At 41.9% G+C, this 22,430-nt stretch overlaps 1 protein-coding gene across 1 annotated transcript in view; it reads right to left on the reverse strand.

The window, feature by feature from the left end:
- The window catches only part of trps1 (trichorhinophalangeal syndrome I), a 101,672-nt gene that overhangs the window by 34,577 nt on the left and 44,665 nt on the right, over nt 1-22,430 (reverse strand). Inside the window, exons 3-10 of the mRNA XM_020597574.1 lie at nt 17,875-18,585; nt 17,306-17,421; nt 13,009-13,603; nt 12,463-12,677; nt 12,154-12,364; nt 11,761-12,001; nt 7,302-7,397; nt 6,630-7,269 (exon numbers count right to left, since the gene is read on the reverse strand). Of these exons, the coding sequence (XP_020453230.1) occupies nt 6,630-7,269; nt 7,302-7,397; nt 11,761-12,001; nt 12,154-12,364; nt 12,463-12,677; nt 13,009-13,603; nt 17,306-17,421; nt 17,875-18,585 (2,825 nt within the window). The remainder of the gene's footprint in view (nt 1-6,629; nt 7,270-7,301; nt 7,398-11,760; nt 12,002-12,153; nt 12,365-12,462; nt 12,678-13,008; nt 13,604-17,305; nt 17,422-17,874; nt 18,586-22,430) is intronic.

The raw sequence follows: 22,430 nt of genomic DNA on the forward strand, positions 1-22,430 counted from the left end.
AAAAAATCTAATTTCAGTCATTTACTAGAAGCAGCTTTACATAAACTATTCACCATCCTTTTCTTCAGCCTCTTTTCTCTCATTTGTCAAATTACATCAATCACCATTACTGAGGCAAAAGTCCTGATTGTGTGAAAGAACGTCAGATTAAACAAGAACACGAGGGAGGGAAAGGAAAGACGAGCTAGGAGAGCCAGGGGACAGAGGGCTGGGGGAGGCAGGCAGGGTTTTCAAATTAACTATTGGTCAGGGGTCAGATGGACATTTAATCTAACCAATCAGCTTCCTAATTACACAAGTGCTGCCAGAACGGTGTACTCTATGCATTTCTGTGTGTGTGTGTGTGTGTGTAAGTGTAAGTGTAGGTGTGTGCATGTCAGTGTGTAGCTGGCTAGCGTTGCGTGTAGAGGTCTTGTTGTAACAAAATGAACATCTGGCCTCAATATTGGTTCCATGTGTGAACACACAGATGCACATACACACACACACATTTGCATGTGCATAGACACGCACATGCGCATGCACAAACAAACACATATAGCCTGTGGTAAATTGCTCCTGCCTTACACAAAGAGAAAGAGACCAACAAAAAGAAACAAGGACTGAGAGACTGGATGTGCTAGCCGTGGTAGAATTATTAAAAAAACACATGTACACATGCATTCACACAAACACACACACACACACACACACACACACACACACACACACACATACACACACGCACCTACTTCCAGTAGTGTAAGTTGATTGTAACAGTAATTGATGTAAACGTCTAAATTACAGATAGGAGCTAAAATAACCACTGTGTTTTACTGTTGCCATGTCAACATAATGAAAAACACCTTGCTGGTTCCCTGTTGGGGAGGGTGGAACATCTGTGTTATCGGACACCCAGGCGAACCAATGCAAAGCCTGTGTGTGTAAGCGACATGTGTCTGAACCAATGAAATACTCAGTGGAATGAGCAGATATCTAAAGAGACGGCACATCAGGCTCAAGTCAAATGCATTAAATCACATTACATAATATTATAAGACTATTATATTATAAAACTACTTCATCATCAAAAAAAGAAAAAAAAATCTGTTGGCACTGTTTGCTCTATAAATGGATTTTAAATCAAGATTCTTGTACAGTCGTACCTAATCTAGAGCTTGATGCAAAATCCATTTGAATACTTTTAAGGGTTTTCCCTACTTTGGTGACAGGCCGGTGTAGCTCATCATAAATAGGACAATTCCTTGAGAGCCAGTAATGTTTAGACGAGTGGTTATCAAACTATAAGGCGCGTATCGCTTGGGGGGCACCAGAGGATTGCAGGAGAGGTGCAGCGTGATAAAAATAATAAACCAGGAAAAATAACTGTAAGCATCAAACTTCATATGCACAACGCATGGGGCAAAATGGATCGATTTGTAGTACCTACAGAGTCTGGGGCCAGCAGAAAGCAGAGGAGGTAGGACGATGATTATTTAAAGTTTGGATTTTCACGGATTGGTCCTGATGATGCTCCACTGCCACAGTGTGTTAATTACAAAGTGGTGCTAGTTAATGACGGGATAAGACCAAGTAAACGACAGCATCATTCTGAGACCAAGACAGGAGTTTCCGAATAGATAACTAGAGGAATTGTGGTCACAAAAGAAAGTGATTGAGACATTAGCACTGTGAATATCAAGGCAACCGAAGCATCATATTGCATCGCATTATACACAGCTAAGGCAGGCATATTGAATTCGCACAATGTGGAGAAAGTGATACGAAAAGCAGAGCTGTGCATGATGCACAGTGAAAACGAAGCTTTAGCCGAAAGAAAAACTACACTGCCAAATACCGTGATTTTAAAGTGGGTGTAGTAATGACGACTGGTTTTACACTTTCGGACCGAGTGTGATGTTTCCCGAGCAGGTTGAGAGGGAACGTTTGATTTTTAAATATTTTGTCCAAACCTGAGTCAGAATCGGTCAATCACACGGTTGAAAAGAGGATTACCATACAAACATGAGCCAAGATAAAGTCAAGCAAATAAACTAATTCTTGAATTGCCTGAGCCAAAAACGCCAAGCTGTCACCCTCCCTGCTCACATGTTGTCAGCTGTAATGTGCGTGTGCGAGCGTGACATGTGTGGAATAGTCATAATGTGTCTCAGTGTGGTTACAATGGTGTAATGTATTTTTCAAACCAAAAGTAATATTCCTAGCAGACAATGAGGCTGCTGTGGACTGTCACACAGCGTAAAGCCACACACGGGTCATAACTGTCTCACACACACACACACACACTCCCATCAAGCAGATACACACACACAGCGATGCACACACTCTCGCACACAAGCTTATACACCAGTATTTCCAAAGACAGACACACAGACAAACATAGGTCAAAATTACAGTGAAGAGGTTGTCTGATTATGTTTCTGTTACACTAAACACAGCCTGGATTTTACCACACACACACTTGCTTTTGTTGCCTTTCCAGCATAGCTGTGTTTATTTGAGTCTGTGTCCTGATGGGAAATGTGAATGCTACACAAGCAAACTGAACAGCCCAGAACAGATTATCTGAGTGTGTGTGTGTGTGTGTGTGTGTGTGTGTGTGTGTAGAGAGAGAGAGAGAGAGAGAGTGGAGGAGCAGTCTGTTGAAAATCAGTTTGTCTGTTTCTTTCACCTTTCCCTAAGGAAGTGTATACAGGACACTAACAGACTTTCAGCAGATCATCCTCATCAATGAGCTCCACTTACAGTATGTAGAGCTACAGTACACTGCTCTATTGGTGTTTAATGCCTGTTGGAGCAGGTGATAGTACCTCACAGTACCCAGGCATATATTGTACAGTATATTAGCAGAGTGATTCTGCTTTGCACTGTCGCCTAAAGTGAGTTCCACTCATATTTTTCAGCAAATAAATGAATGAAGCAACAGAGGTCAAAAGGACTCTCAGTGAGGACTGCATGGCACTTGCTGTGTACTTCTGCCAGCGTTATAGAATTGTCTACAAAAGTCAGGTCAACTGTCTGATACTGATATATGACAGTTAATTTCTCTCAATATATACAAGTAAACACATCAACACACAAAGACAACGGGACATACACACACTGAGTGGAGCATAAGCTCCATAATTTCCTGTAGCGGATATAAAGCGGTGTTAAATTATCAGCATGGAAAATAAGTTCAATTCATGCTTTAATTTCCTTACAGAACACACACTCTCACACACTCGCACTCAGCAAAAATGCAAATGCGGACGCATCGCACACAATTGAGTACACAAGGGGTGGAAAGCAGTCACACAGATGCACATACAAACGTACACCACACGTGAACATACGCAAAGAAAAGAGGGAAGAGGAGGAATAGAATTCAAAGTAAAGAAAACTTTATGGAAATACAGCTGCGTGTGTGTATGTGTCTGTCTTTTAAAAATAATTAGCTCCGTCGGGCAGAAATGTAAACGAGAGAAACTTTAATGAAAGTCTTCTCTGATCTGAAGAAAGCACACATTCCTCTTTATCTCTTCCAGTTTGTCTCTCTATTTCCTCTGTCTGTGTTTCGACTCAAAGGGAATTGAATGTCATGCATGGGAGTTTTAAAACCCCGGAGTTTCACTATTGAATTATGATCACAAAAATGAACACAATTATATTATGTTTTAAGGTCCAATCCACCATTTTCTTCCTCTCCCTTCTTGCGTCCATCAAGTCTGCTGTCTCTGAGTCCCCTTGGAAAACACAATCTGGGATTTATTAGATGATCTACATTTTGGGTCCATTCACATATGTTTGGGTATATTCACGTGTTCACATATGTTTGGCAGCCCTTTGTCAGCCCTGCTTAACTCGGATATCCACCATTACTCAAAGACCATCTCACTCTGCACACAAGCTTTTACTTTAACTTCATCTCCTAACCTCATCCACTTTCTGTCCTTGTCTCATACAATGAGTCAAATAGCCAGAAAATAAAATTTCAGACTAAGAAAATGTCCTCAGTGTAATAAATCACCTCCAAACAAAGGTAATACTAGAGCAATGTCTCAAAATGGCAACGCTGTGCAGAAATTGTACATCAGGTCTTTCAAAAGAAAATATTCTCCTCTCTCTACATAGCAAAAAGGCTCCCATACCAGAATACTAAGAACTCAGTTTGTGTGGGAATGTGTATGCACGCCTGAAAGCTTTTGCGTGTGTGTGAGGTGTGTATTGATCCCTGTGCATCAGGTGAGTTGTTCTTTGAGGAAAAGAAGGGGAATGAAAGAAAAAAGAGGAAAGATGGATTGATGGAAGGGGGAATAGAAAGAATGAGTGAGGAACAGGGAGACATACAAACATATGAAAAGGGCAGAAAGCTGCACACAGACACATAAGGGCAAACACAGATGTTTAATCAAATCTGACTTTGGCAATTTGTTGGTGCTTTCATCTCCTTTTAATCCATTGCTTCCTCCCTGCTAACCCACTCCCTGCATGTTTCCATCACTGCTCTTCCTCCTCCTTCATGCTCTCCTTCTAGCTCTCCCTCACTACTTCACACTTGCCATTTACGTAGAGTCAATTTGTACTTTGGGCGGCTTCACCTTTTATAATTCAGATGGTGCCCTGTTGCGTCAAAGGCCAGGAATAACTAAATAACTGTGTGTGCACGGTTGTCCTTAGCTGCCGCTATGTGTGTTATTTTAGATGATCCTTAACATCAGTGCACTTCTCTAACCCTGCCCAGTGATGAGTCAACCCCCCGGCCTGAGCGTGTGCTGTATGTGTGTGTATTATATTTGTGCTTCTGTATGACATGTCAGTACATGCCATGGAAACTGAAAATAAATCCTGCGTTATGACAACAGCACAGGCCGTATCCTATGAAACTATTAGAGTTATGTTCAGCTTTTCCTCTCTAATAAATCATTGAATTGTTTGTTTCCCTGCCTCTCATTCGCTGTCTTACTCTTACCTTTGCACACACTTACTCACTGAACACATTAACTTCTAAAAGCACTGACAGGATCCAAAAACGACGTGGACAGCAGATGTGCTTTTAGACAACACCGGAACGTGTCTCCCACTAAACCGCATGTCAACGCATGCAAATATCTTCATATGTGCAGTAGGTGCATACTGACCACCTTAGTGATCCACTGGGGGGTCAACTCATGCTATGTACCCAAACAGTTTTTAAACCGACAGAACTCAGTTTTTAATATTTCCAAATAATGGAATTGGGTAGATACGAAGTCTTATGGTTGAATATTTTAGTCACTGTAAAAGGATATTTCACAATAAACATGATCAGTGCTGTCAACTTTCAATACACTTATTTGTGGCATAAGTGTGGAGTCAGCATGACTGGGAATCAAGGCAGACATCATGCCTGTCCCGGTCCAAAATGTGAACATACTCCAACCAGCACCTCAATGTCACACAAATATAACACAGTGTCTCTCATTAGTTTAATCTGTGCACAAACAGAAATGCAACAATGATTATCCAGGAGGTATGACAAGTGTATCTATTACTACTTCTGTATTAGAAGGGACAAGAACAGTAACTTAAAGGGTTAATTTCTTTTACTACACATCTTTACCTCAGTTTGACTCTCCCTGTCTTCTTCTCATCTAAGTTGTCCTCCCTCTCTCTGTCTCTCTGTCACTCTGTTGCAGACACATGCTGCCCCACCCACGATAATGAGTAAACCTCTTGCTGCCCCACCCTACACAGTCTGCCAAGTTACTGCCAGCACCTCATGCACAACACACACACACACCCACGTAATAGGCCTAAGTTTCACAAGAAGCAATACACTCAATTCTCACACTGACATGTGCACACACACACACCCCAAGCACCACTCTCACACTCACTGCTACCACTTACATAGACCCATGGCAATGTCTTGACACTATACACACACACACACACACACACACACACTCTCTCTCTCTCTATTCTGATCTAATGTGATCATAACCAACGAGCTCTGCGGCTCTGGGGAACCACAGTCAGTTACTGCCAGTCCATGACATCACTAAAGAAAAAAGAGGAAGAAAGTGAAAAAAAGACAAGATTTTGGAGAAAGCTGACCACAAAGCTTGGTGAGGGAACTGACTGACAGGTGGTTACCATGGGAACTGTAGATTTACCTCCCCATCACTGTGGCAACAGGCAAGTTTTGCAGTGTTGAGTTAAAATCAAACTAATCAAAAAAAGATGAATTCAACTTCTGGGAAGGGAAGTGAAGTCATAGGATCATATGCACATGGACAAAAGCTCCAACAGATATGAACCCACAGGAGCATGTGGAGACACTCGAATACACTTGTTCGCCAATGTAAATCTGTTGATCTACAGAAGAATGAGAAATTACACTTCAGCTGCCCACTGCTGAGGTCGTATGCTCACATCTGATTCAAAGAAAATAAAGATTAAGGTGAATTAATAGCAGCACTTTGAGAGCTAATGCTCTCAGTAGGTTGGATCTCCCTGGAGAGATTCAGCTACACAGGCCTTCATTCAGACAGTCAGAGCTAAAGGCTAAAATTTGGGTGTAAATGAGACAAGGAAGATTAGGCTAACTGAGAGTGAATTGAATGTGAAACAGGAGAGTAGGAGAGTCTGCACATGTACCACCTTACCCGTAGCAGGGACTGGGACTCCTCTTTAGCGGCTGCTCCTTTCCCCTCCTGTCCACTCCCTCCTCCTCCTCCTGCTCCGTACTGCTGAGGGGGCATCTGGCTTTGCTTCTCCCCTCCCCCTCCACCTGCAGTGACTCCTCCTGGCCTCCCACCTCCGTACAGCTTGGCCTCTCCCAAAAACGACTTGGTATCTCCCAAAAATGACTTGGTGTCTCCCAGGTAAACCATGCTTGGCGAAGCCACACCTCTTTTCTGCTGCGAGGACTCATTATTGGCTGAAACAAAAGATAATGGGACTGGGGAGGGGAAAATAGAAGGGCTTCCACCTCCTGGGCCTCTTTCGGGTCCCATTCGCTCTTTGGGCACCCAGAGCAAACCATGGGCCTGCTCACCTCCTCTTTCCCCTAGTCCTCTCGTCTCCCCCAGAACCCAGCCTTTCTCCCGCTCTCTTTCTTTCTCCTCGCCTCCCTCACTTTTTACCACCCCCCCTGTCTCTTCTCTGCCTCCTTCTGCCAACCGCCCCTCAGGTGGTGCAAGGGAGTAGAGGAGGCGAAGATCACCCTTGCTCTCTTCTTTAATGGCTAAGGTAGAGGGAGCTGAGCCGCCATTGGCTGGGAGGGTTAATGAAGGGGTCCCGGAGGCGGGGGCAAGGAGCTTAATGAGGGAGAAGACTCATGACAGTGAGTGGAGTTGAAATGGTCGAGGAGGGCTGATGAATCAGGAGCCGTGAAGTCACAGCGTCGACATCGGCAACACGCATGGACACGCCTGCAGAGAGAAGAAAGCAGTGAGTCAATTATGCGCAAATAAAAAAGGAACAAGAATAAATACAATGTTTTTGAATCAGAAAAGTAAGCTCCCTGAATTGATTAAATTTGAATTACTCCCGGCTTGATTTCCTCCAGCCACTCAGGCAGAGTCTCCCCCGAGCCCATGGCCAAAAAGTAACTCAGTGTTTCACAGAATCACAATGAATTGAGACAAAACTGTGAGGAAGCCAAATGAATCTTAAAGCTAAGAAATGATTCAAAAAAAACCAAAAAAAAAAACCTTCTTTTCCTGTTGGTGAGACCCTGTCTGACCTGCAGTATATATACTACACAACAGCTGGGTTGATCTTGGCCCAGAAAATAAACCTTTGGTGCTTCTGGTGTATGCCAACAGGCAAAATCAATCAACCATCTATAACAAGAACTTCTGCTCTTGTGTCCTGTGGCTCTTCCCACTATGGACAGCTGCTTTATATTTAGGTATACAGGAAAAATATTAAGCAGCAGCGGATGTGACAGTTTTATTGACTAATTATGTGGAGTCTTTACATGGTTTACCAACCCTTTCCTTTTGGATACAAATTACAGGATTATAACAGAGACCTGTGCTTGATAATATACGCACAGTAAAGAGACCTGACATGCATGTTAGCTAGTAACTACTACTTCTTTTATTATGACCACGATTTGTCACAACTTTAAAAAACACATATTTAAAATACTGTATATATAAGTGCAAATTTGAGCGTCTTCTTATGTCCCTTTCTCTCTCTCCATATACATATTATACAGTACATATACACTGTGGCTGTGCGTCTCTGATTCTTGAACTATCTCCCTCTTTTGCCCATTTCTTACCCTTTACTAAATGCTGTAGAAAAGCAAGATCTTGACAAGCTGAGACTTGCATTTGCAGCAGATCAAAAATGTCCAAGTATTTGTAGAAATTTGTGAAAATGTGTCTATACAAAAGTACACCTTGTACCTAGTGGACTTAAATGTTTCCAGATGCTGAACAGAGACACAGAGGCCTCTGTCTGTCATCACCACACACACACACACACACTTACTGACTCATTCACTCACTGACTGACTTACTCGCACTGTTGCTCTTCTCACACAAACAAAGATGATATATTACGTTTATATCATCCATTCACGCGTGTACGGATCTAATCCGACTTCACCCTGAACACTGTCAACAGCAGCATCTATCTCACATTCTCTGAATTAGATTTCTTTTCAGTGGACAGGAAGGAAAACTGACTGGTCGTAATATGATTGCTTCTTGAGTTCTTCGCACACTAAAATGTCATTGTTGTCCACGTCCATGTTATTTTACCTTTAAACTATGGTTATATTTTTTGAAAGGGTTTTCTTATTTGGAGAATACATTTTAAAAGATCGGTTAATTAAGTAAACTAACCAACTGTAAGTCATGAAAGTTAAGCTCAGTGTCATCGTCTACATAAAATGGAAAGGGCTGATCAAGAAGCGTTCCTTGATATCCTATAGAGAAACGTGTAGGTGATGCTAATGCATGCATTTACCTATTATAAACCCTCTAATGTTCTCATTTTGGACGACAGAGTCTATAAATACAAACATGCACCACAGTCACATTAGCTTTGCTCCCTCCAGGTAGATTACATTTAAAACCTGTGACTGGTCTCAGGGAAGCAAATATAAGTACATTTGTGTTTATTAGCAAAAGTGCACATCCCAGACATCTGTGTCAGCATGCAACCACCTTGCGTTGAGTTAACAAGTCTACAATAGCCCACTGTTACTCTGTGTTTAGGGCCACAACCCCTACACTCCCTAAGATCAAGACACGCACCTGCATGTTGCAAGTCTACAAATGCACACTCACACTCACTAAGTTTTACTAAGCTTAATCAAATAAATGGAGCATTTGTGATGCTATGATTGTGCATGGATAATGATTTTGTATCTTTTTTTTAACAAAAACTAAAAACTACCCAAACTGATATTGTAATTACATAATGCACAACAATGGCATGTGTTAGTATAGTATAACACTTGTTTGACTTAGAGACATACCAGTACAGAACCTAGGTGAGAGTGTGAGGAAGAAGTCATTTTGAGATTGATCCATTTGCTTCATCTAGTAACGTTCTTCCCCTGACACCATGGCACTTTGTTCTGACCACCCACTAATTAAATCAGAGCTTTTGTTTTCTAAAACTTGGCCTTGAAATCCTTGTAGGTTTGGATGATGTTCGGTGGTGGTGTGAAACTTTCTGGCTTTATTTCAGTTTTATTTGATCTGGGCTCCAAGATTCAAAGGTAAGATTCTGTTAAGGACATGAGTGGACTGTTTAATCCACCCCACATTCTTCTCCCTCTATTGCTTTGTCACCCTTTCTCCCTCTTTTCTCCAAAATCCTGTCTTTTTTTCCACTTTCTTCCTCTTTTATTCTCCTCACCCACTCTCCTATTTCACCTTCCTCCCTCTCTCTCTCTCTCACACATCCCTTTTTCTCTGTTTCTCTTCCTCTTTACTTCTCACCTTGAAATGAACCAAACTTTTAAATCTTTCATTGATTTGTAGCAGAAATCTTGTTAGGATGGCTCTGTCAGACTGTAATTTTGTATATGCCTGTGTGAGAGAAGAGTGCCTTGTGTGTGTGTGTGTGTGTGTGTGTGTGTGTTGGGGGGGTTTGTGACTTCAAGAAGCAATTCAGCTTCTGCAGATCAATACCTAAATGGTCAAAAAGATTTCACACAACTAGCTCCAGGTCTATGTATCTCTGTCTGTGTCACTGTCTTCTTCAGCCGCAACATTCCCACCCTCACTCAAGCCTTCTTTATCAACTGCTAGCTCTGTCACTGAAACCCCAGCGAACATGTCTACTTGTGCAGACAACAAACTGGATGTAGAGCCTGACCTCTCTAGGTCTGTGAAACCAAGCTTATTTAACAGAAATACAGTTGTCAGGATTATATAAAAATGCCACTGAAGTGTGAAAATGAAAAAACAACAACAACAAAAAACCTGGAGCTGTAAGAACTAGCTTCCCAGACTTCTGTAGCCCACTCTTCATTGCAAGTTGACTTCAGCTGCTACTAGTTTAGCACACCTGAATCTCTGATTGAACTGTGGGTGGTTGAGTTGCATTCTGGGTAATGCTGGTTATAAGCTATTACAACGAGGAAGAATGAGAGAAACAAAGAAACTACTGCACCTCTGATTCTGCTGCATTGATTTTAATTCTATTTTTAACTGTCTGACATGGTCAGTTGGACGTGCACTTGCAATAGTAACAAAATACTGCAACACCTTGCAGCGCACCTCAATACAGGACAGCCAAAACTTAAAAAGGAAGTGATGGAAAGGGCACTTGCTTAAATCCTTTCTAAAGATTGTCAACAGCATCTCACAGGCTCTTGATCTAAACTTCCTTCCAAGTTTGGATTAAGTCCTCACTAATCCATTAGGTAAGGAGACCTGATGCTGATCTTGTAGAGCAAAATGAACTGATCAGTTTCAAACTGCCAGTACCTGAAATATATCTGATTCACACCCTAACAATAGATGTGGGCAAAGTGGGCTCAAAAGACCACAAATCTGCGAACAGAGACCTCATCTATGTGGACAGCGACTAAGTACTGCAGATTTCCTGGCACAGCTTCACCTTCTTCCAGGTGCAAAGAAAGAGGAAAAAGTCTTAAAGTGCAGACTTGTACTATAAAGAAAAGCTTTAGTGGGAGAACAAAGTGGTCTTCTTCAGGGCCATTATACAATAAATGCAGAGCCAAAAACTGGCCATGAGCCAAAACGTGTTGGTCTCACACTAGTTGGTCTCTAAACCTAGTGTTATGTGTGAACGTCTCTGTGTGATATTAATGAGCTGTTGCTGAAAATGAATATGCTCAGTCAATATTTCCTGGAAAACTGAGTGTCAAATTGAAAATTCCAGGAGTTTTTTTTTTTTTTTTTAAACCCACAGTCATCAACTTACTGGAACATTTAATAATAGGCTCTAACTGGAATATTGGTTTTTTTGGATAACACAAATTCTCATCTATGCAGTCATTGGCTGCCCTATTTGGTCTCTCAGTGAATACATGGCACAAAATCGCTTTAGAAAAAATGATACACAGAATGAGGCCATCACATGAAAACACAAACATATTTCTGTCTATGCATATTATAGTTAGGCATTACTTTTCTGTATTTTACTATACTGACATAAAGGTAGATTTCCTTATGGAGCTCAAACTTTTGAAGCTCTTCAATGCCCTCTGAAGTCTCAAAGCCAATCCTGTCAGAAAAAGCATCACATTACGTCAAATAATACATACATTTAACATGACCTTTCCCACCAGTCTCTCACCTGTAGTGTCTAAAAATCTCTTCTTCTACTTCTGTGATGAAGTGACACTTTGTACAAGAATACTCTCTTTCTCCTCCTGCTCCTCTCCCAGCGTCCTTGTCTCCCCCAACCTCTTCTTCAGCCTTGACATGTGGGGGAACCCCCTTTAGGCTGATAAGTGTGTGGCAACTTTCGTAGTGTTGCAGCAATATGTCGATGTCAGTGGTGGCAAATACACACTGGTCGCACAAGTGGGTAACACCTATGATCAGAAAAGCAGTAAAGAGATCAGAGGCACAAAATGTCACGCTGTATGAAAATGCAAAGAAATCAGGAGATAATTTAGTTTTAACTTTTTTAAGTGGTTTGCGTTTGTCAGAATTCTAGTTTCTTGCACCTTGTGCCTTTAAATACCTTGTGTGACAATAGGATGGGTAGGGTTAGAAGGGTGATGTGTGGAACCAGAAATCACACCTGGGTCACCTCTAGGATTAGGAGGAGTCACGCAGGGCGAGGTGGTGGTAGCAGGTTTTGAACCAACGGGGTCCTGCTGTTTGGTGAACTGAGGAAATTTGGAAGAGCATTTTGGGCAGGTGGGCTTCCGACAAGCAAAGGGGTGGGAAACCTATTGAGAAAAATCAGACAGAGTTTGGTTGAACAGTGGCTTGGAGTGCAAGGATTACACTTGTTTATTTAATAATAATAAAAATGCATTGATCTCACCTCCCCCAAGTGCTTCTGTGGCTGACAGAGACCTTGTGGACAATACATGCAGTGCTGAATGCAGCAACGGTGGATGGAGTGGTTGTGCTGGTAGTGCAGCAGTAACGGTGCTACAACAATCACATCCGCACTGTGGGCCATCGAGTAGCGGAAGTCGCACAACTGGCAGTTATAACTGGTCACCACCGCTTCTGAATCGTTGCTGTTAGGGTCTCCTAAGAGCAGGAAACACAGCAATCAGTCTGTTTAACAAAACAGCCTGGGTCTCAGTGTAGAAAACTAAAGGAACAGGGTCAACTGTATAATGATAAACAAGGATGGTCAAGTAAATAAGACGGGGTCAAACAGCATTGTTGTATTAGTAAAATCAAATAAGTAGGAGCCAGTAGTGTCAGGAGTGTTGAGGAAGAGCAAAGTTGAGCAGTTTCATAGTAACAGAAGTAAAATTACACTTCTACACTTGATCAATAATAAAAAATGCCACTGACAGAATCACTTTAAGCAATTCACCACCACATTTCACCATTTTTCTCCTGTTTCATTTACCTTGGCTGGTGCTGGATGGGTTGGATGATAGATCTTTACGGCTTTTGGACGCCAGGTGGTCTCTCTCTCCTCCCTCTCTTCTCCCTCCCCTCTCCATCACCACAGAGTTGTTAGGGCTCACTGTGCCTCCTGTGTTCATTCTGTGTCTTTGTTCATAGTGCTCTAAAAGCTTCGCTGAGCCCCCTGACCACTCACAGCTCCAGCTACAGAATTTACACCAATAATATGCCTGCACAGCACCTCGACCCGGCTCCCCTGCCCAGCTTGATGAATCTGAACACGCCCTGACCGGGATGGAGTATCCGACTAAGGAATCGTCTTCTGCTCTCACTGCCACCCGCTCCGCTCCATCTAAAATCGGACTCCTCCCTTTCACCTGGTTGTCGTGCATTGCCAGGTTGTTGGTGGTCAGCAGGGGTGTGGATGGTGGAGTTTTAACTTTATTTGGATGTGAGGACAGGAAGTGTTGTTCAAGTTCTATGGAATTGCTGCCCATGTACGTGAAGTTGCAGAATTTGCAGCGGAAGTACTTAGTGTTCCCCTGGCAATCAGAGGTCTTTCGGCCAATCCCAATTAGCGTGCTGCCCAACGTTACCTATTAATAAGAAGAAAAGACAGAAGAGGGCATAAATGGTTTTGCTACATCAATATTGAAAATACAAGCTTATGTATCTTACAGTCATATATAGATCCATTTTACAGCTAGCAAAACATTTGCTAACCTCCAGAGCTAGCAAATGTCTTACAGAACATTCCCCCTTGCAAAACAAAGAGCAGTGTACTGCATGTAGAAAACAGCCAGGTAGCAGGTCATTTGTAGCCAACGCTGGTTAAAATGACAATGACAATGTCAACTGTAGCTTATGAACTACAGTATAACAGCTGGCTGTCATCTGGTGATGCATTCTCTGCAATCTGGTGGCTGTACTCGGCCAAAGCCAAATTATTCTACGAGTGCATGCACACCGTTTCTTATCAATTAATGTTCAACTCATTTTTAGGTTGCAGCTTCAAGATGAGATCATTTTTTAATCCCTCAAAACAGCTTTAGCCAACAAAGCTGAAAACAGATCTTTGGTTTTCATTATTTTATAACTATAGTTACCTGCAAACATTGGAAGCTAAACTGAATTAAATTTGAAAACTCCAATGCTATACTGTGTAAACTTTTAGAAATGGATATAACTGTACAGATATGTGATGTTGTTCAGTACTGTATATACCCGTGATAGAAGCCTGTCACTTTCGGTTCCTCTGCAGCAGGTATTTCGGGGGTGATGGGCATTAGCCTTCGGTCACTGAGCTGTGCTGCTTCTACATATGGAAAATTGTTCCTCAGCTGCACTTTTCTGTTTTGTAACTGCCAACTATTAAAAGGCCATCCTAAATCTAACTAAGAAACTGGCCAGTAACACATCTACCCTCGTGTACTGTAGCATCCGCTGCATGACGCCAAGACTCTCAATTACTGAGAGAGCAACCTGACACGGGCCTGTGTTTTGTTAGCCCCAAGAATGCAGGTGATTACAGTGTGCTGCTGGCTATATTAGTCAGCTGGCAACCTGGCAAGTCTTCCAGTGACATTAGACTTACTACTGTAGAATCTGGATTTGTCTCTATGGATGTGTGGTTTGATGCCGACTGCTGGCAGTCTGGTAACACACAGGAGCACACCTCTCACTATGCCTTTTAGTGTGCATAAGCACAGAAATTTAAACAAGGCACAATCAGGCAAATAAAGACAGGTAAGGTGGGATGTAAGACTAATAAGAAACAACTTAAAATTAAAGTAAGAAAAGCATTATCCAATAATAATGGCTTCGAAAGTGTATAACAATACATTCAAAATGCTGAATGAGAGCTGGTGGTGTGTGATCTCACAACAGCAATCATCCAATCTTCATGTCTCACAGATCCTACCCAGGCAATTAGGAAAGAGCCAAGCATCAAGTCCATTTTGTAAACAAAATGGATAGAATGGTCCAAAGGGGAATATGAGAGAGAGAGAAGGCGGGCGACAAGCACGATAAGTCGGGGGGTGGAAAGTGTGTGAGTTGAGGGAGAAAAAGTGGCGACTAGGGGTGAAAGTAATGGAGAGACACAGGCACTCGATGAGAGACACAATATGTCTGACAGCTGTTTCATTACACTACCCAACAGCTTATAACTACAGGTTTCAAAGCCTTTCTGTGTCTCTTCCTCTCCATTCTCTCCTTTCTTTCTGCATCTCAATCTCTGTTTCACTCTTTCGTTCTTTTCAATATCCCTCTCCTCCCCCTACTCTCTTTTTCCTGCAATCCCATTGGTTGACAGGCCACCTCATCTTAACAAATGACAACATGGAATTTTCCAAACGTGGGCAGGAGAGAGAAAAAGCAAGTGAGGGATGGAGAGAATAGAGACCCCTTTCATTCGTTTTTTTTCTTTAATACTTTCACTTTTTCTTCATAATGACGACTTAAGCCCACTGGATTTTCTATTTCTGGGGTGTGTGTGTGTATGGCCTCGTTTTTCTATACCTGTGGGGGCCCAAAACCGGGAGATCACTCACATCTTATGGACCCACCTTCCATATGTGGACCAAAAGTAAATCATTGAATTTTAGAGTGATGACTTGGTTTAAGGTTAGGGTACATCTCCAGGAAATAAATGGAAGTCAATGTAAAGTCTCCACAAGGGATGAAAACAAGGATGTATGTGTGTGTGTGTGTGTGCTTGACAGCTCTGTGTGAGTGTATGTGTGTTTCTGTGTCCATTACGTGACTTACAACCATTACAGCCTGCTGGTTTAAATGAAGTAAGGCTCCTTGAGTATTCCTCACACACACACATTTGGTTTATTAGATCATCTAGTCCAAACCTTTCAAACAAAACCCTACTGTTCATGCACACTCAAAGTCCAAATTCCTGGCCCAATTGTTACCAAAACTGGAGGAGTCACAATGCAGAAAAAGGCTACTAAATATAAAACAGTAACAAAAGCCTTTTTTAACATACTGGATATGTATGAATATGAGATTAGTACTGAAAATATACCTGCAGTATGAGGTTTGTACGTTTTTTTAGGCTTCTAACTGAGGCTGTTATTAGATCTATTAGGAATATTGGCTGCAGAAAGTGACAATTCCTCCTGCTAAATAAGAGCAATTCCACAAGATTTCAATGTTTTCTACAGAAATATACCTACTAATGACCATTCTAGGAGGCCAGTCTGACAGGCACTTCCAGTTCTCAGTAATTTAGCAACTGAAATTCATTTCCAAGCGAAAACTGCTCATAGTGCTGCCTATAAAAATGTATGTTAAATTGTGAATACTGAATTCCATTGACATGTTGGAAGCCTCAAAAATGAAACGTATAAAGAAGATGAGTGCAGATATTTGTTATATTTGTCCTGTTTTATTAAATTAGTTAAAAGAACCCTTCAGAAGTATGCCATTAGAATTTACTTTCACAGAGATCTGTGCCATTTTGGAAAGCATATGCAAAAGCAGGTTGTATTAATACTGCATAACAAGTACATCTGTGCCTCTCTGATGTACTTTTTGGAACATTCTGGTTTCCTGCTAAGTGCATAGGACAAAATATGAATTCTTAAGAATTCTAGATGAAAAATACATGACAAAGAAAATTACAGCATCAATTCTGATGGTGCACAGAGATAAGAAAAACCAAGATACATAATAATAATCAGGCAAGTGAAAATGACTGAAACTGAAACCAGCTTCAAAGTTGCAAGAATTAGCACCATCTCACTGTACAGTCGAAACAGGAGCTATGATGGCAATATCACCTTATGGTGGTGGTTCTGTGGTGCATACTGACATTTTGGAGCGTGTTGCCAAGGGGGGGGAGGGGGAGTGGGGGGGGGGTGTTTGCAGCTAAGTGTGATTGTGACAGGATGAGGTTCACCAAACGTGATAACAAGTCGATAACCAGACAGCAAGTGCACCAATCGCAAAACTTCTGTTATGCTCTGTTTTCAAGGGTGACAGTAAATGGGACTGGGAAAGTGACCGCTGCTCAGCGACACAGAGTCCAGAAATACATGTTTTATACAGGAAAGAAGAGGTAACAATAGGAGTTTTCATGCTTGTTCTTCTTTACATTTAACTTAACACTGTCTGCCTATACTCTGTGTACACTCGTTCTTTTAAAGGAACATATAGTGCACTTTTAGTGTATAAGTGAATTAATTAAGATGCTTTAACTGATATATAGTGGAACTCATGAAAGCTTAAGCGTAAACTATGTTGAATCTGTTTCTCTGCATTGACTGACTGTGACCAGTACATACCTGTACATCATACGTGCCATTCATCATAACTGTCCTATGATGTTGATTGTGTACATCTGGCCTTGTTTTCCCCAAATCTTTGGCTTGGTTCCTCTGTCCTTGTCCTGCCTGTATGTCTGGGAAAACAAACAGAAGGAGGAGTCAGACTTGAAGAAGCAGAAACAACAAAAAGGGGTTGGGCTGCCAGAGGAAAAAAAAAAAAAAAACCAAGGACAAGTGCAACATCTGGAAAGGAGAAAACTTTTAGATCAACAACTATAAATAAACTGCTGCACACCAAGCATACTAAAAAACTAACTTTACAAAGTCAATACCTTACAGCTTCATAAAAATACAACTTTACAACATTCTGAAGCTTGGTTTCATTAGTTATGACAGGTGCAACTTGGCACAGTGTAGCAGGGTTTAACCAGTCAACAAATAATAGTTTGTTATAAGATACTTACTGACCCTGGTCCTATGTCACTGTATAGAAATCCATGCTATTTTTACATTTAACAATTTAATCAACATTTTGTCCAATGATTAATGTAGTAAATCAAAGTTATTCATCTCAGAGCTGGAATTACCTAGAGGTGTGTGCTGGGGAGCCATGTTGTGGAGGGCCAGGATGTGCGTGTCAAGGGCAGCATCCTGCCGTGTGCGGTTGTGCAGACCCAGGTGATACTTCCTAAAGTGCTTCACCAGGTCAGCGGGGTCATTGCCGTAGTAACCGTAACCGCACACGTTGCACTTGAAGTCCTGGAGTTTAGGAGAGGGACTGGAGGAAAGTGGAGGGGTGTCAGTTGTTGGCTCCTCCCCTGCTTCCTGTTGGAGGTGGAGGTGGGGAGCGGAGAGGAATGCAGGAATATGATGATCTGCTTCCCCTCTGTCTCTTTCACTCCTTTCTCCTTCCTCTACTCCCCTCTCCCCATCCTCAGGCTCCGACTGGCTCTCAGGTCTGTCAGTCATTGCTGCCCCTCCTTGTTTGGCCCTCCCCCCTCCTCCTCTCCTCCCCCCTCTCTCCTCATTACTGTAACGATCACTGACAGATGAGGGAGAGACGGACGAGGAGACGCACTCACTTTCTCCCTCCTCCTCCTCCTGCTCCTCATCTCCTCTGATCCGGTCGGAGGATTCTGGCTCCGAGGGTCGGTTTATTCGCTCAGCCTCTGCTCCCACTCTCCCCTCTTTCTCTCCCTCCTCTTCTTCTTCTCCCGCTGGCCTCCTCCTCTCTTCTTCCTCCTCCTCCTCCTCACCTCCCACACTCCGGATAGGGGGATTCTTCTTCCTCACCATCTCTGAAAAGAGTGAGAAAAGAGAAAAAGTTTACTTTATCAAAAGGATGTAGGTTATGTTTTGCTGCAGGACCAGGGATGTGAAAACATCAAGTAAATTTCCATAATCCCATAAAGTCAAAACACTATGAGATATAAAGTGCCTTTTGGACTTAAAAATATAATGCGAACTGCACAAACACACATGCACACAAATATCATTTTCTGACAATAATGTCTATGCACAGAATGGCTTTAATTCAATTTACAAACTTCTTTGAATGCTATAATCCTCAACCACAAACCTCAAGAAAGAACAACAGTCGCAACAAATCAGAAACATCTCAGCTGTGAGATGTTTCAGGGTTGTGCGTTGGGATGTTCGTCGCATACTCGAGTGCAACTTTTCTGCCTTCCACCAAAAACCAGGGAACAAATCTTTTTATCATTATGGAAACCATCCATGAGAATCTTCAACACATGACCACATCAAAACCCTAACCATATCAGACAGAGGGCTGGTAGAGGGAGTGCGAGGCACAGAGAGAAACGGGGGAGACAGAGGGAGAGTCAGGGAGAATGGCCAACACTCAACCACATCAAACCGCACACCCCATATCAGAAAGATGGATGTGAGAGGCGGCAGACTGCGATTCAACCCCTCCAGCGCTCCAAATTTCTCTGTCTTTTGCATCTCTTTCGGCATGCCTTTCATTCATTTTCTGGCTCCCAAATTCTTTTTTCTCATCTTTCACTATCGCTGTTTTTGCACTTGATCAGCGTCACCTCCTGTCCTTCGTCTTCCCCTCTTCTTTATTCTCTTTTTGACTGTTTATCTCTTGTGTTATATGCCAATTTTGCTTTTGTACCAAACTCTTTTCATCCCTTTCCTTGTCTTTTTCACCACCATGCTTATTTACAATCAGTGTAAAATACCTCTCTCTAATAAAAAGGTAAATATCAAAGCATTTAGCTTGCATTTCAGTCATTTTTATTCTCTATTGCCCTCTTTCACATGAAAGAATAATTGTTAGTCATCTAAGCAATTCCATCATTAGAATTATTCTTTCTGTTCCTGCCCCATACTGCCCCCCCTCAATAATCACTATACAAAGCCATCAAATAACCAACCATATGCTTTATGTTAAACCATAATATTTCTTTTGTTTGGGAAGAGAACAATTGTGGTCACAGCAGTCATGACAGAGAGATGTGCGCGTATGAGAGCGTGTGTTTATTTGTGGTTATTCAGTTCAAATTCAGTCGTAAACACAGTCAACCCATCGACCCGTACACTGAGTGTGCGTGTTTGGTCATACAGTGAAACACAACAGACGCCTGATAGACGCCGAAAACTGATCGGTTTTAGATCAATGCAACATGAGGGGGACAGACACTGCGTGAGTAATGCTTGTTTGATGATGCGTGTGGAAAAGAGATAGCATGCAAGGCACCAGTGAGTAAGCCCATGTTAGTGTGAGAGATAAACGCTCATTGTTATTTTGTGATAGGGAACCGCAAACAGTTAAGCCACTCTCACACACACACACACACACACACACAGAAGCACAAGTCTAAAGAAAGAGAAGTAAATGGAAATGGAAGCTGGAAACAGATAATCAGATGACCATAAACAAACATACAGATCCACATAAAGAGATTAAAAAGGACTATGTTTCAATGACTCTGTAACATAATCTAGTGGATTAAGAAGAAAACTAAATAAAACACACAGAGAGAAGAGAAGAAAAATGGCAGAGTGAGAGAGAGGTGCTTTCTTTGTCGAATCCAATTTTCTCTCTGTGACCTTTCTGGTGTTTTACCATGTTGTCTCCCTCCTTCGCTACTATACAGCTATTAAAATAAAGCAATTTATGTCTGCAAGGGCCCACGCCTAAACCAGCCCTGGCACTCGCTGTGCGTGTGTGTGTGTGTGAGGGAGAGTGAGTGAGCGAGTGCAGGGAGCAGAGGGAAATCTCATCTGATGTTCACCACACCCAGTCAGAATTCATCATTCATTTCACACATACACACACGCATGTGGTGGAAAACTACAGATCGTTGTGGTAAAGCAGTGACTCTGACCTAAGGAGCACTGACTGGCCTGACTGTCTTTCCATCTGTCCTGTAACTTAAAATTTAATTGATAATTGTGAAATTATGAATGATTCAAATGCAGTGGAACAGGAATTACAAAGAGCAACATTATGATTTATTACACAACACGTCATTTGTTCATTTTCATACCTCAGGCATGGTTGCATGCTCCAGGATGTGGAAAATAAGGAGAGGTGTGCATTAATGTGTGAGTGTTGTAGCACTGCCTTTGCTTCAGGTTGTGTACACAGACTGGAACCATTACTATCAACTACAATTAGGCACAACCAACCACAAAATACCACATAACAAATACTGCTAGTGGCAACAGTTAGTCCAAATACACCACACAGGCCCCAGTACCATAGTGAGGATAAACACGACATTGAAGGACTTCCATCAATTAGCCCCAACACTGAAGCTTTCATCTTAAATTGCCAATGATCACCAGAAGATAACTGCTGGAGGACGCGCTGAGAGGGATGTTTCTGTAGCGTATGTGAACTACAGTACACTGGAGAACTGACATTTTACCATATGGACTATATGTTTCATGCAGTTTGCCCCTCTGCAAACAGAATTTTACCACAGTTACACTCGCAATCATCGCTGAAAAGACTGAAAAGGTTCATTAGTTATTATTTCATTGTTTACCTGTCCAATAGTCCAGACCTCTAAGCTATTGATCTTATAGTCACGTAAATGCAACAAACAGTCAGATTTTGGAAGTTAAAACCAGCAAGAGTTTAGTAGATTATCACAATTCTTGGCTTTTATTTTAACCACTCCTGGGCTATTTCTAATTCACCCACACAAATCCACTTAGTCATTTCAACATTATAAACAAAAACTGTTATTGGTCATGCATGCTTGAGAGTCTTTATGAGTCATATTTTTATTGTTTTAAATGAACACGTTTTACTCAACCACATGATGTGTCCACTAATACCATGCAACACCGGCCAACACTGAAACTCAAAAGAAATCAAAAGAAGCAACCAGAGAACAAAGTTAGAGCTCACTAATGGAGAAAAATAGACTGCCAGTACATCACAACCATTTTAGCCACTAACCCAAGCTAATTCTGGGAATGCATAATATGAACTCGCTGTAATGGATGGGTTTGGTACAGGATCTTAACGCAGGCATTTTTGCTGCCTTTCGATATCTGTGCTCTTCCCCTGCCCAGGGGACAGCTGCAATTGGCATCTCCATCTTTTATAAACAATGGCTTAACATGAAACATATGAAGAAATGATGCTGAAGGCAAGGACTTGTTTGACAAAGCTTTCTTTCTCTCTAGTTTTTATTTCTTGTTCTCAATCTGCGTCATTCTGTCTCTTCATATTATCCTCTCAGTCTGTGTCCCTGCACTTAAGGATGGGACAACAGGAGCGTGGCGGTCAAGTCATCAGGTCAGGCGTCCAGCTGGTTGCTCTCTGAACAGCATACAGCATAAGAGCTGGTGGATTTTTACCAGTTCTACAACCCACGGTGAGGTTCCTGGTTTCTTTTGATGAATGTAATAAGATGATGTGTTCTGAATTCCTTTTTAAAGATGAAGATTTTACACAGTGACTGAAAATGAGACAGGATGTGGTGTCTCTCAGCTATGAGACAGAGACACCACTGCCCATCTATGACAGGCTGCCATTTACAGCCCTTCTGTTGTAATTCCAGCTTCAGAGCGGGGGTCAGACAAAGAAAGAGTAAAACCAAGGTTAACATCAGTTTGGTTTTTTGAGATGGAGAGAGTTTTAAACGCAGGGCTC

This window comes from Monopterus albus, unplaced genomic scaffold, assembly GCF_001952655.1.
Source record: "Monopterus albus unplaced genomic scaffold, M_albus_1.0 scaffold34.1, whole genome shotgun sequence".
Taxonomy (NCBI): domain Eukaryota; kingdom Metazoa; phylum Chordata; class Actinopteri; order Synbranchiformes; family Synbranchidae; genus Monopterus; species Monopterus albus.